At 33.4% G+C, this 20,533-nt stretch overlaps 1 protein-coding gene across 1 annotated transcript; it reads right to left on the minus strand.

The window, feature by feature from the left end:
* Positions 1–415: 415 nt before the first annotated feature.
* Positions 416–5,843, minus strand: LOC112743819 (uncharacterized). The gene is made up of 4 exons (XM_025793170.3): positions 5,533–5,843; positions 3,621–5,283; positions 2,302–3,389; positions 416–1,014 (listed from the first exon to the last, which is right to left on the minus strand). Exons 2-4 carry the CDS (start codon positions 5,103–5,105, stop codon positions 906–908), a joined length of 2,682 nt encoding a protein of 893 aa, XP_025648955.1. The 5' UTR covers positions 5,106–5,283; positions 5,533–5,843; the 3' UTR covers positions 416–905.
* Between the last annotated feature and the right edge of the window lie 14,690 nt (positions 5,844–20,533).

Here is a 20,533-nt window from a genome sequence, read left to right on the forward strand (position 1 = left end):
ACCCTAAATTGATTGCTTCTTAACCTCGATCCGAACTCCAAAGACATCCAAACTAAAACAACGAACACCCTAACAGAACCACGATAGCTTGAGCATCTATCTCTAAACTGGCTCAACATTGAAGTATGCTTATCAAGTCTATACTCCACTAATCCTTTCATTCCTTAATATTCATTCATAATTCAGTTCAATGTAATTAGATATAATTGTACCTAAATAATTGAACGATGGACGGTATGAGACACTTGAATTGCACTACGTTCTACTGTGTCAACCCATTAGGATCAAATTCAGGTTGCATTTGCTATTGGACTAGTTTCTTAATAGAATTTTTGGAGGTGTATGACTATGAATAACTTAGTTTGACCCCATTGTAGAATCCTTTTCAATTAATTTGTTAGCACAGTTGACAGCATGAGGATCAAAGGATTCAAATCTCTTACCAATAGCAAAAGGTTACTAAGATCAAGTGACATAAACACATTGTATTACACAAGAACATACCCACCACTTCTTCATTAACAGCTGGTCCATGTTAGTAACAGTTCATATTCTATTTCTTTTCTTTTTAATAAGAAATTAGTTGCTGCCAATTTGAAGATGACTGAGACGAACGAGTGGAAATGTGAAGGCACCATTCTGCAAAAGGACTAAATTGACCTCAAAAAATGGGGCCAGCTCTGTTGTTAGATGATGTAACCTGGATGACTCAGGCATGCACATTCCAACATGTATTTTCCTATGGATGCTAACGGTTATGTAAACATCAATCTCCCTTCATAAAGAAGAAAGGAAGATACAATACGTTCGGTAATTTGCCTCTAAGAACAGTTATGTTTATCAAGTCCCTCATAACCCTGTCACTATCCTCTTTCTTTCTATTTTCTTTTTCTTTTTCAATCAAATCACCAAAATGACTGTACATCTGAGGATGGATGTAAACTGCCATTATGGGGCCTTGCAACAGGTGACTTCCCTACACTTTCCACAGAACCTTGTACAGCCCATTCCTTTCTGCAAGTTAAACAAATACCATAACCTGTTAATAATAATAATAATAATAATAATAATCAACAAGTTAAAAATGTCTGATTAAAAGGACACTACAAGTTACATAATCTAGGAATAAAGATCCAACACACTGGATTCCACTCGCTTCAATTTCTATTGTGATTATTTTTCTTCTTCATCAAGTCAAAGACTACTCAACAGTTAACAACAATTTGCTACTCCAGATTATCCTCTGAAGAAAGACAGGCTGTTGACGATAACATGGATAGTTTTATAGCTAGACAATCAGCTTTGTTCACTTAGTGATGCCTATATCTAGTTGCACTTGAAATATGCCTTTTTTGTTTTCCACAACTCAAACTACAAAAAATCAGCTCCAAAAGCGCTTCATGCTTATTTAAAATGTGATGAATAATAAATAAATTTAGAGTAATATCCCAAATCAGTCTCCAAAGAATTCTAGTTGGATAATTTAATCCTCAACAAATTTTAATCACCAAATGAGTTCCTAATCTTTAATTTTGTTAGACATATCAATCTTCACGTCAAATTTTGGTAGAGTTAGACAAATCAGTACTTGCCATTATTTAATAAAGGCATAGCAGTGCCTAAGAATTTTTTAAAATTCTCATATTAGTCCCTCCATATAGTCGATCTGATATGGGAACTGATTTGTCCAATGAAATAAAAATTTGTGGACTGATTTGATGATTAAAATTTGTGGAGAACTAAAGTGTCTAAATAAAAATTAGTTAGGGGTGATTTGGAATATTACTCATAAATTTATGAATCCAGTGCTGCATTTCAAATCCTGGATGTAGTAATGAAGGATTAAGATTTGAACAAGTCATTTTGTGTATTCATAAATAGTTCAGGAAAATTTTATATGTTAATATACTCGGGGATTAGCAAGAGCTTAGCAAATTATGTTCTGTTGACTAAGTCTAGTTATCAATTAGCGATCCGTAACTCCAAAACAGCCAACTGACATGTCAGATGTTATGCAAATATTACATATACAGTAACATTTTTGAAACCACTTAAACCAGAATTTTCCCCTGCAAAGTATCATCACCTTCATAAGATGAGTCTCAATACAAACAGAAAAACACAACATACAAGCATGTCATCAATCAATCTTTGGAGGTCAGCATGAGTAAAACCAAATGAGGGGATTATCTAGCATCATCAGTTTAAACTATGCTACAAATCCAATACACATCATCTACAGGCATTCCAAATTACCTAAATAGAAGGCGATAAAAAACAAGTTAGCAGCTATTTACTCACTTGGACCAACTGTTAGCCGGAGAATCCTCAAGCACACGGCTGCTAGCAGAACCACTTGGACTCCCATATATTATTTCATTCTGAGTAGCACCCTCCTGAGCTTTAAGCCCACCGGACAATGGTGGAAAGAAAGCAGTCTGTGACCAAGGATCATAACCACTTGAACCAGGAACAGGGCTGAATGTGCCGCTACTCTGACCATTGGGAATAAAAACACTTTGGGGAGAATGGGATATGTTATCATCTTTGTTAAAAAGAGAAGCCATAGTCTTCTGAGATGACGGAAGCACAAAATCATCCTTGTTTGGTACATTTCTTTGTGAGGATAAAAGCCAGCTACCAGGGCCACCAACCAAACCTAAACCTAAACTTTCCTGACCTAGTGGAGGGGTACTCCACATCTGCCATGTTCCCTTCTCACTTGTAGCTGCATTGTCCAAAGGAAGTGCATTATCTTGGGTGCTGGGGGTACTTGGAAACCGATTAGAACAACTATGCTTCTCTCGGGATAACGGCGACTCAATTGGAGACGGCTTACTGACTTCAGAACTAGCAGTTATGTTTTTCAAAGAGTGAGGCTTTGCTACTTCCGTGTCTGCTACAAAGGCACTTCCCTTGTCCAACTGAAAATCATTGAGTGACTGGGAAACAGGCCCAAGCAAGGATACTGGATCAAATTCATTAAGTGACTTCGAAACAGGCCCAAGCAAAGATACTGGATCAGGAATATAGCAGGGATCTTCAAAAAGCTCTTGTTCTTCATGCCTATAGTCATGTGCTTTATTCCCAGCAGGTGAGAATATGGGTTCAATTGCAGGAGAAAAACCAAGACTACTACTACTAGTTGTTCCATTTGGAAATGTGGAAATATTAAATGGTGATGGAAGACCAAAGTGGATTGGATTATTAAAAGATTGTGTAACCGGTGGTGGAGCAGATAACTGAGGGCTTTTGATTTCTCCTTGAGTCTTGGAATTCGGTCTACATATTACATTCGAATTTGAGGGTTGAGGAGCAGATGAACCGCGAGTAAATAATTGCTGCCATGACATTTTAGGTGCTGACCATGGCTTTGGTTCTGGAATAACCTGCAGGGAACAGCCACCATGGTAATGCATTTTTCTTTATGGGCCAAAAAAGGGCTACATAAGATCACGGTAAATAACGAGCAATTAAGTTTTAATATTAGCTAAATTATCTTCCAGAATTTGTTCATAAACCACATGATGATAAATAAGAATATGAACAGACAAATTGTAGTTAGTTGTGGAGGCAATATTAAAGGCAGAGGAAAAGGGATAGAAAGCAAAACAACTTACAGAGTGAGTGATATTCCTATCATCTCCATTCAAATTGGATTTTGCAGCTGGACGATCAGGAAGACCAACATCTCTCCTGCTGGCAGCAGTATGAACATGATCTACAGAACTGTTAAACTTGTTTTCTTTCAAAACAGTGGTAGGAACATTAGTACCCCTTCCAAAACCAAGTGCCTTTGAAGAGGACAAAATTGTACCTCGCATACGATCAAGATATCTTGTTCCAGTACTTCCTCGATTATAATTGTTCACAACATTTTTACTATGTGCATTGTCTGTACTCTGTCCCTTGCCAATCTCTAACCCAGATTTCTGATGCTCTCTCCGATCAGTTTCACTCTTTTTATCAAAGTCCCGCTTCCGCTCACTTTCCTTTCCAGCTTTCTTTTCTAATTCTTCTACATCAGAGTTGCTCTTACTAGACCCCTTATCTTTCTCCCTTCTTTTTTCCTGACGCTTCTTCTCAGTTTCCTTCCTACTTTCTTTCTCCTTACTGGATTGTGACGATTTACTGCGATCTTTTTCAGCTTCAACTTTCTCATCCCTCAGTCTTCTACGCTCCTCAACTAACCTTGCAACCTCCTCCCTCTGTTTCCTCTCCTCCTCCTCGAGAAGTTCTTTCTCTAGCCTAGCCTGTCTTTTCTCCTCTGCCTTCCTCCGTGCTCTTTCACCTCTACTTTCATTGAGGCTTCCCCCGTTCTCACCCCGCTTTGCTAAAAGCGCCCTATGTTCAGCATCAGATGAACATTCTTCTCTTGAACTAATTCTAAAAGCCTTTCTCCAGAGCCATCTAATGCTCAAGAAAAAAGATGTCAAAAGCTTGCAAACAAAAAACAAAATACCAGAATATGACCTCTCTGTCAAACAATGCTCATCTGCAAAAACACCAGCATTCCCATTTGTCCTCCAGTTGCTTGGATTACTCGGCATAGATCCGCCAACCCAATTGCCATTCTCCAGCCAGTCCTGACTGCACATCCACCCATTTTCAGACCAAACCTTGCTATTTAATATCTTGCCACTTTTTCCAACCAAATCCTTAACTAAACCAGAATTTGAAATCCCCAACCCAGGCGGCACAGGCAAGTCTAAAACTGGTCGCTTCGAAATATGCCCACAATATGAACACATAAACCGACCCCCACCCGGGTTCTGGTCCCTATATGGATTCAAGCAGTTACGACACCGCCTAGTAGCTGTCTTCCTTAGCTTTTGCATTTCTATTGCCTCAAACCTCTTCCTCTCCCTAAGCCGTGCATTCCTCCGCACCCTCCAAGCAGACAGCTGAGGCATCAAAATCTCATACCAAAAGAGTGTAATCAGCAACACAAATACACAAGCCAGACGAGGCGAGGTAATCTCGAACCTAAAAGCTGGTGGAAGGAGCTGAGAAAGCGCCCACAGACCAATTAACGGAATAACCAACCAAGGTAGCATTGTAGCAACCCGGCGAGACCACTTCTGAATCACACAAAGTATACACATTATACTCTAACCCACGCCAATCTTCCCCGTCTCGAATCAAACCCTAAGAACAACCGAAATTCAACCTCCCAACAAAAATAAAAATCAATGCTTTCGAGAAAACCCTAACCCTACTTATCCTTTTCTTCCTTCTTCCAAATCAATATCCAACAGAGTTCAACGCAGAAACTTCAGAACCCTAAAATTCCAAACCCAAAAACACACACAAAAAACAATAAAATTTAATTTCAGAATCACTCGTGTTAGAAAAGAAACCAAAAAGTTTACCCTATTGCTATTGCGTCGATAGTTCGAAACGCGAAAACTGAAATTGAACGAAGAATTAACAATAGAAAAAAATAGAAAAGGGGAAATGATTCAGGGCTTCAGCTACAGCGATTGTGGCACCAATCGAAAGGGAAATGGAATAGGGGAACCGAGCACTTACGAATTCGGCGCCCATGGCGGAAACTCATTAAGAGAGAGAGAAAATCAATGGAAGCGAAATGCGATTGAAGAAGAAGCACCAGAGAACGGGTTCGGGACTGAGTCGACTCGTCCGATTCGGGTCGGAGCCTCCGTTCGGTGTGTTTCCTTTTTTTTAGAGAGAGAAACTGTGCGCGAGAAGAGAGAGAAAAGATAGATAAGAATAGGGAGAGCGAAGAGAGAAATGTGAAGAAGAAGATGAAGAAAATATAACACAATAACCAAAACTAAAAAAAATAAAAATTAAATTAAAAAAAAAAACAAAATAAAACCAAATCCAAATACAATAAGCTAAGGTATATGTGCTAGTGAACCCGGTTGGACCAGTGACGGTGAACCGGACTTGTCTTAATCTGCTCGTCTAATGCTAGAGTTTGTCCTAAAATGGCAAGAATGGAACTGAAGAGGTAGTTAAATATTTAGAAAAAAAAAAAAAAAATGAAAACGTGAAGAGGGAGTGTGCTCATTCTCCAAATAAAGACTAAAATGGATTATCAAATTTTTTTTAACTACCTTCTTCCTTTTGTTAAGTTTGCTTTGCTGAATAGTAAATGGGTAATAAAAGGTATTCTTTTATGAGTTTTATCAGTAAATATTCTTTTTTTTTTTTCTTAGGAAATAATAGAAAAAAAAAAGAAAATTAAAAGAAAGAGGTAAAAAAGAATTTTGTATTTAGTTAGGAGTCCTTTCGTGTTATTTTAGACATTTAATTGTAGTGATTAAACTCAATGAAATTAGAGAAATTTCATAATTACTGTTATTTAAATTATTTTTTTATTAATTTAATATTAATAATAATTAATTATAGTAAAAATATATAAAATTAACTATTATATATTTTTTAATTTTTAATTTTTATTTATTTTATATTGATTTATTCCAAAGACTAGCTTGTTATACAATTCTAATTTACAGATTAATGGTAATCAATTTAATTTTTTTATTAATTTAATATTAATGATAATTAATTATAATAAGAGTACATAAAGAGTATATAAAATTAATCTCCAAACATTAAATAATTAATTATCATCAATATTAAACTAATAAAAAATAATCTAGATAACATTTTTTAAGATAATGTCAAGCTTCGTAACATCTAAAAAAAACAACAAAAATAATTAAAAAAAATATTTAATAATTAATTTTATATACTCTTTATGTACTCTTACTATAATTAATTATTATTAATATTGAACTGATAAAAAAATAATTTAAATAACAATTACTGATTATAAAAGAAAATTATAGTCCATCAATTACATAAAATATAGACCATTTTAAAAAATTATATAATACTACATGATCAATTAATTTTAGTAAACAAATTCAATCAATTTTTTTTTTAAATTAGAGAGTTATCTTTATTTTTTTTTCTTTTTCTCTCTCTTATCTATTTTTTTATATGTTTTATTTTTTTTTACTTATTCTTTCTTTTTTACTCTTCTTTTCTCTTCTTGAGTAATCGTTTTTTACTTCTTTTTTTTTTTCTCCTTAATTTTTTATCGTCTATTTTTTTTGAGTGAATAAAGCTCCAAATTAAAAAAAAAATACATATTTTAATTCTTGATATTTAATTTTGTAAAATTGATTATTAATAATTTCTCTTTAAAGCATGCTTATGTGATACATTAATCACTAATATATCCTTTATTTAATTTTATAAGTAAAAATAATTTAAAAATCACAAATATTTCTTAATTTTACATAATAAATTTAGCCAATATATTTAAAAAATAATAAAAATATTAAAAAATAATTAAATAATCTTAACAATTACCCTAAAAGATAACGAGACTCCTACAAAAAGAATTTTATCAATCTTAATTAATACTTAACGGATAAGTCAATAATTTAATATGCTATGTAAGTTAATTCTATTAATACTAAGATAAAATATTGACAAAAGAGCCTATCAATCTTAAAAAAATAAAGATCAATAGTAAAAAAAAAATTTATTGAAGGTCTCATTATTTTTAAAAGTAATTATTAGAAACCGTTTAAAACTTTTTCTCTTAATTTTTTTTATCTCTTATGGCCAAATTCTCTTCTTCCCTTCAATATTCATCTATATCAATCTTTTCATTCAAATCAGCTATTAGAAAAGGATTTCATTTCAACAGATTAATTTTTAGTTTAAATTATACAGATAAATAACATAAAAATAATACAAAAGAAAGCACAAGTTTTAGTTGAAAATATAAAAAATTTAGTTAAAAAATATACATTATTTTAAACTATACAACTTTTTACATGAAATGACACAGAAGAACAACACAAAAATTATAATTAGATAACATAAAAATTATTTTAAATTGTGAACAAAAAATTTAGTTCAAAAATATAAAAAATAATTGAACAACACGCGCGCGCGCACACATATATAATTAATATATATATATAACTTGAATAACATAGAAGTTATTTTGAATATTTGTGTTATTCAATATCTATCATAAAATAATTGTGTTTTTTTTATGTTTCTTTTCAAAAATTTGTGTTTGTTTAAAGAAATTGTGTTTGCTTCGTATGTTTTATCTTCAACATGTGTGTTTACTTTTTTAAAAAAAAAAAAATTTGTGTTTGTCATTACAAAATTTCTATGTTTAACGTTAAAAATTCTTTTGTTATTTTGTTTCTTAACCTTCTTCTTCTTCATTTTTGTTTTCATTTCTCTTCTTTATTTTTTTCTTCTTCATAAATAAAAAAAAATACAAGAACGAACAAACAAAAAAAAATACAAAGAAAAAGAGAAGGACATATAAATTCGGTTTAACAAAAAAAAAGTAAAAAACACAAGTATAATAAGATTTAGTTACTAAAAAGACTTTGTCACACAATATTTGTATTAAAATTGATTATATATTGAATCTCTCACAATATCAATAATATTATGTAAAGATAATAAATTAACAAATATATTATTATCAAAAATACTACTCTCTAAAAATTTAATAACTAACCAAATCCATAAAAATATAAACAATAAAAATGTCTTTAAACTATTTGAAAATTTGACAAGAAAAAAATATATATATTTCGATATGAAGTAAATAGGGTTAAGTACTTTTTTTCGTTCTTAAAGTCTTAGGTCAAAATCAATATCGTTCTTGATATTTTTTTATTAAAATTATCTTTAACATTACAAAACGTTATAAAATCATCTTTTTGTTCATGGACGATATTTTTCAGACAATTTTATCCTTAAACAAAAATTAAAAAAGTCTCCCCACCCTTACCACTAACCCTGCATCATCATCACCATCGCCATCGCTACGCACCTCTCTCTCTCTCTCTCTCTCTCTCTCTCTCTCTCTCTCATCAGTACCGCCACCACACCATTCTTCATCCATCAATCTGAATCTATCACAACACGAGCTACTCCTTCATCCAAACAACAACAACAACTCAGATTTAAAGTGAGAAGAGAAAGAGAAAGAGAAAGCTTGACAACAGTAACCTAATGGCAACAACAACTCAGACCAGATTCGCTTTGCCTTTTCACTTTCAGATTAGTATCTGACTTCGTCAGTCGTGCCTCCAGTCGGATCGCCGTCGACTCCAGCCCAACAGTTACCACGCCGCCTGAGGAAGAAGAAGAAGAGAATGAGAGAAAAGAAAGGGGATAACAGTGCCCGCGTAAGTCGAATAGCCGTCGTTGTTGAGCTTGCCAAGAAGAAGAATGATAGAGTAAGGAGAGAAGAGAATGCAGTGCCAATTTTTGGTAGCTAGAGGTTCAGCAGCGCGGACTTCAATTCCTCCCCTTTTCCTCCTTTGCGTCGTGCTCTCTTTCTCTTTCTTTGTCTTTCATTCTCCGCTCTTCCCCCTCCTTCTCTGATCTGTCTTTTCAGCCGCAATCGTGATGACAATGGTGGCAGCAACTCACTCTTTCTCCAGCCACGACTACGACAAACGGCAGCACCATCCTCTCTCTCTCTCTCTCTCTCTCTCTCTCTCTCTCTCTCTCTCTCTCTCTCTCTCTCTCTCTCTCTCTCTCTCTCTCTCTCTCTCTCTCTCTCTCTCTCTCTCTCTCTCTCTCTCTCTGTTGAGGGTGTTAGAGAGGTGGATGGAAGAAGCTGGTGATGAAGATATTCGATGGTGTCTGATAATGACAATGATAGAAGATGATTCTTTTCGTTCTCTTTCTCTTAGGTCTGATGATGACGATGATAGAAGATTATGGATGAGAAATAACATTTTTTTTAAAAAGAGGGTAATTATTAATTTTTATAAAGGGTAAATTTATCCAAAATAATTTTTTTTTCAAAAAAATAATTATATAATATTTGTAACATTGAGGATGATTTTAATAATAAAAAAAACACATAAAAAAAATTCTGATTTTGACCTAAGATTTTGGAGATAAAAGTATTTAATCTAAGTAAATACTAAGATAGGCTTACTTCATATTGGAATATTTTTGTCATGTTTTATTTTAAACTTTTTTAAGGTTGAGTTCCAATAATAATAATAATAATAATAATAATAATAATAATAATAATAATAATAATAATAATAATAATAATAATAATAATAATAACTTTTTTAAAGGTTCTTTTTGTCGTTTAGGTTTTTTAACATATTTATATCAATGATTAAATTTTTGGAGAATATTTTTTGTAATCTATGTAAAACCCGATCAAACCATAATTAATTAAATAATAAATTAAATAGGATCGAATATGGTTAAAAAATTTAGCAATCGGAATTTGATAATTTAAATATGATATTTGGACTTAGTGGATTTTTCTGAGTCGGAAAACATAGTTTTTTGCGTAAAAATGCGCACTGAAAATTTGACCGGCAGTACCGACTGCGATTTGTCCAGTACTGTGGCTAAGGAAATTAATTAGAAGTGAATAATTTTAAGAAATAATAATTTATAATTTGGGAATATAGAAATATTTAAGATACGATTTAAAACTCTAATCTTAGAGGTCTTGGCCCAAAATTGGGCCAACGGATTAAACCAAGTGAACCGGACCCAAGTGAGCCCAAGACCCAACATATATAAACATTAGTTATGAGTATTTCAGCTCATTTACCCTAAAGAAAGAGGGTAGGGGCGCAACTTTGGAGAAGAGAGGACGAAGAGAGAAAATCCTAACTTCATCAAATTTCAAATCATCATAACTTTCTCTCCGGAACTCCGATTGACGAGCCGTTTATGGTCACGCGTTGCTCTTCTCCTCCTCTTCGAGTCTATCTATATTTTGTGGTAATTATCTAACTCTCCTCTGTCCAGTTTCGATTTTTCTCTTATATTTTGAATTTGGTTTGGGTTTTGAAGAAATCTTGTGATTTTGGTTGTTTAGGAGTACTCTAGTATGAGCCATTGGTGATATTCATCACAAAATTTTATGGGTTAAGGTAAGAAACCCTCTAACCCTTGTGATTTATCATTTTTATGAACCCTAGGTTGATGTATGTATGTGAAATTGGTTATGTTAGTGTATTTGGTAATTTTGGTGCACAATTGGGAGGTTGGTGTTGCTTGAGGAGCCTTGGTGAGGCTTGGAGCTAAAGGTTGGTGGAGACTCTCAAGAAGAAGCTCAATTATTTTGGCTATAAGAAGTATGATTTAAGTTTCATTTAAGTACAGTGTGGTGTGATAAGAATTCCTAGCCTAGATGCCCCTAGGATTAAGTTTGGATTGTGTAAATAGTTGGTACTCATATGCATAGTTGATATGTAATGTAAATTAATGATTGGATTGAGAATTATGTGAATTGTATGTTTGGTGTGTTGAGAATTTGATGAATTGGATAATGCGTATTGGTTTGTGGAATATACATTTAAATTGTGAATTTGGGCTGGAGACCGTGAATTTTGGGCCGGAGGCCGGGAAGAGGTAAGGAAGGTAAGTTGATGTGTGTATTGTATGATGATATAAGAGATTGGATGGATTTTACATATTAAATGTGTGAATAATTGGTTTGATTATTGAATAATAAGGTTTGAAGAATTGAGGTGTGAAAATTGATAGTTTTGGGTGAAATTGTGTAGATGAGGTAGGTTTGATTTTGGTTGAGTGTAATTATGTGGATGTAGTTGGGTTGTGGCCATTTGGATGAGTGGAAATGAATTTGGCTTGTGAACATTGGAAAAATTGGTGATTTCTATTCTTGGGTAGAAACTGATTTTTGACCAACTTTAGCGGTCCGTAACTCGGCCGATGGAGTTTGGAATTCTTCAAAATTGGATTCTTATGAAAGTTTATTCAACGTTCTTTCTAACGGTTTAGAAATGGTTGAAAAAAGAATTTTGTAGAAGAAGTTATGTGTGTTGGAAGTTTGGGGTTTGAAAATGTAATTCTGCAGCTTTTTAACTTAGTAAAATTTTTGGAATATCGTGCTTCCACGGCTCCACGCGCACGCGTGGCCGACGCGTACGCGTCGATGCACTGATGTAAATGCCCAGTAGAAAATCCAGAGAGTTGCGCTAGAATTGTGCTGGTTTTGTGCGAGGGGCACAAAACGCACCCACGCGTACGCGTGGCTGACGCGCACGCGTCACCTTACTTTTCTGCCATCCACGCGTGCGCATGGGCGACGCGCACGCGTGACCCTGTTTTCAGCAAAAGTTAGTTTTTGAGTTTTTAAAGCCGAATTTCAGACTTCTAAGCCTCAATTTTCATCCTCTAAGTCCTAAATCTTTATAGTATGCCTAGTAATGAAAAGAAGTTAAGACATGTGGTAACTTGTGGATGAAGTAAAGTGAGAATCAATGATGAATCATGAGTAATGATGGTTGTATGAGTTGCTGAGGATGATGGTGAAAGTGTTGTGTCTAGTATGAGCCGGATAGATGTGACAAGCATTGAATTATGGCTGAGTATGTATATGTATATGATTAATGATTAAATGATTATGACTGATGGAGGAGGCTTGAACATGTAGCGAGTATGCCGGAGATGCATATATGATTAATGAATGAATGTGGTAAATGAATAATGATGGAAAATATTGAATGTTACGTGTGACCTCGGGTAGTAGGTAGTGGCGTTGTCCACTTACTCCGAGTATGAGATGGGGAAGGAGAATTATGATAAATGAGTTTAATTATGGATTTTTGAATGAATATATGTCTGTGATACCTGGGTAGTAGCAAGGGTCGTGGTTCGTCCCGCTTGCTCCGAGTCATTGTTTGAGAATTGATAATAATGAAGAGTGATTATGAATGAATGTGTATTTGTGATACCTGGGTAGTAGCAAGGGTTGTGGTTCGTCCCGCATGCTCCAGGTTAATATTTGAGATACCTGGGCAGTAGCAAGGATTGTGGTTCGTCCCGCTTGTTCCGGGTCAATGCTTGAGATACCTGAGTAGTACTAAGGATGGTGGTTCGTCCCGCTTGCTCCAGGTCAGAGATGGTGACGCCTGGGTAGTAGCGGCAGTAGTGGTTATTCCACTAGCTCCAGGTTGAGCTTTTAAACACCTGCCTGGGTAGTAGCTGCAGTAGTGGTTATTTCACTGGCTTTGAGTTGAGCGGGTAGTAGCAAGGGGGTTGTAGCTCAAACCTACTTGCTTCGCGATGGGTGTTTCTGTCCAATGGTTACCTATCAGGACGTATCGGGTTTGCTATATAACTGACAGATGATATCATCATCAGCTATAGGGCATGCATACATCATTTGCATATGTTTGATTTGTTTGGATTTGCCTATTTGTTTGGATTGCTATATCATATATGCTATGTTACCTGACTATATACTATGTGTTCTACTTGTACCTTAATTGTGTATTACTTGTCTGTATTGTGTTTGTACAACTGAGAGGTCCCTCATGCTGGTGTCAGTTGACGCTGAGGGCTGTTCTTGTGGAAATGGAATAATGATATGATTAATTTAAAATGATGATTATTGAATGAGATAATTTGAGTTCCTTGGGTAGATGCTGTGAAGTGATTTCACTTGTCCCAGATTGATAATGAGATCATATGAGTTCCCTGAGTAGACGCAGTGAAGTGATTTCACTTGCTCCAGGTGAGAGTATGAAGTATTGATATAGAATTGCTGAGACAAAAATAACTGGTGATGGTTTAGCTTATGATTCTGATTCTGATTTTTCGGAGAGTTAGAAAGTTGGGAAGCACGAGGAATATGAATTAGATTTAGCATTCCCTTATGACAGTTGCCTGTTTATGGATTAGTGAGAACATAGGTTGAATATTTGGTGAAAGGAAGTTTAGGATGCTTAGTGAGTTTTTATTACAATGCATTGTATTTATTTGGCACTTTTACCGTACTGGGAACCCATGGTCGGGGGTTCTCATTCCGTATATATCTCTTGTTTTTCAGATACAGGTTCAGGTGCTCAGAAGTGAGATGTGGTTCATCTGAGAGATGGCGAAAATCTTTATATTATCTACTTTATATTTGCTTAGAATCTCTCCGCTTTTATTTTGAAAAGCTTTATTATGTATTGAACTCTTCTGAACTTGCCTATAGAGGCTCTCATGTTTCTTTTGGGAGAGATTAGAAGATACTGTTATCAACTACTTTCATATTGTACCCTAGCCGGCCTACACTTCGCGAGTCGCGACTAGTGGCTATTTACTTTATATATCTATATACTGTCATTCTCTTACTCTCCTTTATGTCTTTATCCTTATATCGCTTTTGACTTCACGCTTTATCTTTTAGTTGTCGAAACATGAGTAATACGACTTCGCAATTTTATTTTACTCAATTTCAGGCTTCTCGATTAATACTTCCTTCAATTTTACTTATAACTATGTATTAAAAATTCACCTAAGATTCGTACCACCGTAATATCATTGACTTATGACTCGAGTATAAAAATTTAAATATTAGGATGTTACAATCTACACTAAATTAATAAATATAAAACATATTAAAATATGGTTACCAAAAGAAAAATATATAACGGATAGTCATAGCTTTATATAGGGGTGCACAGACCCGGCCCGGCCCGAAGGTCCGGCCCGGTCCCGAACACTTTTGGGGCTAATTTGGTGTGATTTCATCGGGTTTAGGGCCGGGTAAGGGTCTCAAAAATAGACCCGGTCATTATTTCGGGTCGGGTCCGGGCCATAGCTCGGGTCACCCGAAGTCGGCCCGGTGACCCGGTCATCATATACAATTAATATTTTGTGTTATTAGTGATGGATCATGACTATTCTTATGTGGAATTTAAGTATTGTAAATCTTAATATTTTGTGTTATTAGTCATTATAAAACTATAAGTTAATGTTTTATGTTTAGAATGCATAAGACTTTAGACTAATGCATAATATTGTGTTATTTGTATTGATTTAAATATTTGGTATTATTAGACAATATTAGTATTGATTGTGGTTATACTTTAGTATTGATTGTGGTTATGCTTTAATTTTGAAGAATGGTTGGTTCTTGTTATATTTTTCTAAGTGAATTTTACCATGTTAAATAATGGTTGGAGTCTTGAAAATTTGGATATTTTTACATGCTAGCTTACAAGAAGGTATCAACGTAATGTAATGTTAACGGCCCGGTTTTCACCCGGTTTTCACCCGGTTTTTACCCGGTATAATTGTGGCCCGAAAGTGTATTGGTTTCATCGGGTCTAGGGCCGGGTTCGGGTCTAATAAATAGATCCGGTGTATATTTCGGGTCGGGTCTGGGTCACATCAAACCTGGCTTCACCCGGCCCATGTGCACCCCTAGCTTTATATATAATAATCAATATTTTGAAAATCAGATCAAATTAACCCATGGGATCGAGAACTATTTGACCAAATTGACCAACTTGAAGTTTATAGCTGTGATCAGCTTTCTCAAAGCAATCTTTAGTCAGCTATGTTTATAGCTAGTTTAGCACTTTAGCTACTGAAAAGACCGTTTAAATAGATTTATAAGTTATTTTTTTATTTTTAATTTATAAAAAATATAATATTAATATTTGATATAATTTTTAAAATTAAATTATAATTTTTTAAAAAATTATTTTAATATTAATAGTTTTTTTATAATAATTTTTTTTAAAATAAATATTTTTAAAACAAAAAAACTAAATATAAAATAATTATTTATAAATTATATTTAATATAAATATTTATTATTTAAACTATTTTCTTAAAAAAAATTTAATTAAGTTATTTATTCAAATTCGACTGAGTCTACTATTGTATTGCACATTCAATGGGATCAAGTTACAAGAGAAGGAATTGAAGTTTAGGGTCAAAAGAAGAATGTGACCGACAAGATTTGCCAAGTATATCAAATACCCTGGACCTCCTCTCTAATAAATACCATTCTATGCATGCAAACTGTCTAGATCATTGGCCAGTTGAATATAAATTACTTCTGCAAAAAAAAAAAAAAAAAGAATACGAATTAATGCTAATTAATTTAAGCCCCTTGTATTTGGTAACCACCCATATATCATACATGCCAACATCAAATACATCATTTGAAACCCAAGATAATTCTTGTTTTAACACACCAAGTAAAATATTCATTTTAATTTGTCAATGAAAATTAAGAGATATTAATTAAGGGTATTATTGTCTAACTAAAAAGTTTTTGTTGCTTCTCCTTAAACTTGAATTTTATATATAAGTCATTAATCATTGTGATGTAATTATATATATCCTTTTTATTAATTAACCCTTGTGAACAGTCTTATTGTTAATTTTCCCTTAAACATATCATACAATTTTAACCATGTTTTATAAAATTATTTAAAGGAAGAAATTAATTTAGAGTAATTTTTTGTTAAAGAATAAATAAAATATTTTAAAAAATAAGGAGAAAAAAGATTTTTTTTTTGGACAGTATATTTTCTATTCTTAATATTTATAATTTCTTTTCAAATTACTCTTAACATTTAATTTCATTCAATTTTATTACTAACATTTTTTATTTTTGTTAAAATTACTCTTAGTCGTTAACTTTATAAAAAATATTAAAGACAAAATTAAAAACATACAAAAAAATTTTGATACGAATAAAAAATATTAAGGATAAAATTAAATAAAATTAAAAATTACAAATATTTTAAAAAAAATTATAAAATTTAAAGACAAAAAACATATTTTATTATATATATATATTTTTGTGTGAGTGATACTGTGATAGTAAGAGAGCGCAGTTGAAATTGAAGAAATGGCTTGTGATTTTTCCTAGCCATTATCCCATTTCCTTTCATTTAATTTCTTGGAATTTTTGTTTTTTAACTCTTAATGAAAAAGCAGGGACCGGTTGGCAGCTATCTTGTCTTCTTCCATTCCACTCTCAATGAGACTTGTATCATTATTTGAGTACATAAATTTATGAGCAAAGGGAAACTGGTGGCTCTAAATGAATTTGTCTTCTTGATAATATTACATTTGAAGCATGTCTCTTTCTATGCATTATTATGGGAGTGAGAAAAGGGGAGAGAAAACAAAACAAAACCTACAACAGCGTTGCTCCAAAATTTTAGGAAATCTACTTATATCCTAACATGATGGCTCATGCAACTTTCTTTTCGTTTCATCTCTGATGTTTATATTCAAAATTAGAAGATAAAATGCTCTAAAAAAAGAGACAAATTAAAAAAGATTTTCCATACGATATGAAAAAACAACTTAATTTGAACCGAAATTGAGATAATTTTCCGCCCACCTCTAAATTAAAATTTTGTAAGAAAGAATATTAGCCAACAATGATATATGTATGTTATAAAGATTTTGTGGATCAATACTTTTATTTTCAAAAAATAATATTGTTCATCATTTTTGGACACTTTTGATGATGAGAGAAGAAGAAGACACATGCCATATTTTTGATTAATTGATTTTGTTTTTCTTTTTATTTTTTGAAATGATTTGATGATTTAATTTTAATTTAAATTATTATTAAAGATGTGTATTCTTGTCACATAAATAAAAAGGATTGTTTAATTATTTAACAAAATTAATTATAAGGATATATTTATTTTTTTATAATTATATATGAGGATATTTTTGTAAATATAATAATTTAATATTTTTTTAAAAATTAAATAAAAAATAAATGCTCACGAAGATAAATAAAATTCACATGGCAAATTTTTATTTATTTATTTTTTTATATCGTACCAATACGTATAAATAAGTAATCGTACTGAAACAATCACCCTTAAATATACCATTTTTTTAAAAAAGTACATATTTTTGTTTTTATTTTTTATTTTTTTATATTTAAAATAGAATAAATATTAAAAGAATGCTGCAAATAACACAACATGAAAAGAAAATAAAAATATTCTTGAGACTAGAGTAAAGAATGTCTACAATCATGTGCATTTTGTAAACCACGTAAAATTAGTAAATAATTAGTTAATAAATTAAATTTTAATAAAAAAATTAGGAATGCTAATTTTGTAGTTTAATAAGATAGAGCTAATTAAAACAAGAATTTTGACAATAATTTTAAAGAATTTGGCCTAAAATTAAGCCGAACGGACCGAACCAACGCGAACCGAGTCCGTATTGGGCCCAAGGCTCAATCCACACTCCCCTAACACCATGAACTCAGCCAATTCCTCCCCAGACTCATGAGAAACACGCTGCTGAGGAAGAACACAAGGAAAGAGAGGGGGAAGGTTCCAAAATCCTTGGTTCCATTCAAATCCAGATAACTTTTCGCTCCGATCGCCGCATTGTTTGTGGCCACGCATCCGCAGTGATGAGCTCTACAAAGGCCAATATATTGTAAGGTAAGAAAACCGCTTTCTCAGTTTCAATTTTCTCTTCTAAAATTTGAAAATAGTATGGTCTTGGGTGTTGAGATTTGTGGCTAATTGATGTTTTAGGACCAAATTGACTTGATGAATTAATGGGTCTTGACTTAATGGAGGCACATACAAGGTAAAGATCCTCAACCCTAGTAAATTCCTTAGTTAATTGTAGCTTTGGTATTAAAGTTTGGTATGCATATGTGATATTATGTGTTAGGTGTGTATATATGTGATATGAAGCAAAATTGAAAACATTAGAAACTTGGTTGGGAGCTTGGGAGGTAGAATTGTGGTGTTGAAGGCTTGTGAGCTTGCCTTGTGGGGTTGTCTTGGGTTATACGTGGAAATCGGCCAATGTATGGTTTAGGTTTCTCGTATTTAATATATAATATGTCTTGTAAAAACTTAGACTAGAAGACCAAAGGAGGTTGGATTTGAGTTTGGGTTTTAATGAAAATTGAGGTTTGAGGTTTTTGTGTAAAATAGATTTTTAGCCAAACTTCAGTGAGCTATAACTCGGCTTCCGGACTTCTAAATTGTTTCAAACTTGTTTTATATGAAAATTGGGTTCGTGAAGTTTACGCCGTTCGAAGAACGGATGAAAAATATTTTAAAACGAGAAAGTCATGCGCGTCGAAAGTTCGGTATGTAAAATTGAAATTCTGCAGACCTAGCCATTTTTGACTAATCTACAATGTATGCGTACACGGACTCCTCTATACGCGGATGGGCATTTCTGTTTGGCATGCATGCAACGCGGACGACGTAATACGTACGCATGATGGGCAAATTGCGCTCCCACGCGTACGCGTGACCCCCCCGCGTTTTCAGAAAAAATGCACACCCACGCGTACACGTGACCCCTATTTTTAGCAAATGGGATTTTAGTGTTTTAAACATGATTTTAAACCTCTAAACCTTTAATTTCATTCTTTTAACCCTAGATCTTAGTAGTATGCCTAGTAATGAAATGAAGCTAGAAATAGGTGGTAATTTGGAGATGAAGAAAGTTTCAGAAGTGATGATTTAGGTATATATATATATATATATATATATATTATAAGGCTGATTGATTAAAGAAAGGAATAAAAGTTACATCTGAGCACTCTTTCTTGAAAGTGTGACCTGATGAGTCCATATTTGATGGTATATTTTGACTCAATTTGGATGGATTCTAGCACATGAACTCACACTTAAGCACCCAAATATCATACTTTTGTGTTTGATCCCTAATTTGATCCTAAATGTACAAACATACAATTTTGTGCTTTAATAGAGCAATTTAATCCCACCTTTGTGCCATTCGATGCCGTGATATGGTTTGTGAGTAATTTCAGGCCTTGGAGGCAAGAATGGATAGCCAAAAGTGGAAGAAAGCATGTACACGGGAGAAAACATGAAAAAAAACAAGGAAAAGCACACACAGCGAAGTGTGCGTGCGCACAGCCCTGCGTGCGCGCGCACAAGCAGAAATTTCCATGTGTGCGTACGCACAGGTCAATTTTTAGCCGCGTGTGCGGACGCACACGTCTGTGCGTCTGCACAGGTCCCTGCACGTGATTTCATTAATGAGGCATGTGCTGCGCGAATTTGGAGGCCTCTTGGCCCATTTTGGAAGGCTGAATTGCGGTTTGGGAGTACTATATGAAGGAGAATTGACCACTTATAAAAGGGGAGGGAGGCATTAGAGCAATTTTTACATAGTTTTATATAGTAGGAGTAAGAGTAGGAGTAGTGTAGCTTTGCTCTCTTAGGGTTTAATTCCCATCTTCATGTAGCATTTTATAGCAAGCTTAATTTTGGATTTTGATCATCTTTAATTGTAAGTACTCTTTAATTCCTCTTTAATTACATTATTTTTACTTTCAATTTTTCTTGGTTCAAGTTACTTTGTTCATATTACAACTTTGTGTTTCTTGAAGTTTTGATTGATGAATTTTACATTTCATGCCTCCTTTATGTTTGATTGCTTGTTTATGTTTGGTATTATTGATAGTTGGTTATAGTTTGTTATTTTTTCGTGCAATTTTCCATGCTTTACTTTTATGCACACAAGGTGTTTGTGAAAATGTCAACTCTAGATTTTGATTAGATTTTCTCACCTTGGCTTGTGGTTTGAGTTTCCAGGATACTAGAGTCATAATGTCCGATATTTAGTGGTAATTCTTGGGTAGTTAGTTGACTCTTATTTCCATTGACGCTAGCTTTTTATCAACTAGTTTGGTAAGTTAGCTAGGACTTATGGATTAAGGTCAATTATT

Source organism: Arachis hypogaea, chromosome 14 (genome assembly GCF_003086295.3).
Source record: "Arachis hypogaea cultivar Tifrunner chromosome 14, arahy.Tifrunner.gnm2.J5K5, whole genome shotgun sequence".
Taxonomy (NCBI): Eukaryota; Viridiplantae; Streptophyta; class Magnoliopsida; order Fabales; family Fabaceae; genus Arachis; species Arachis hypogaea.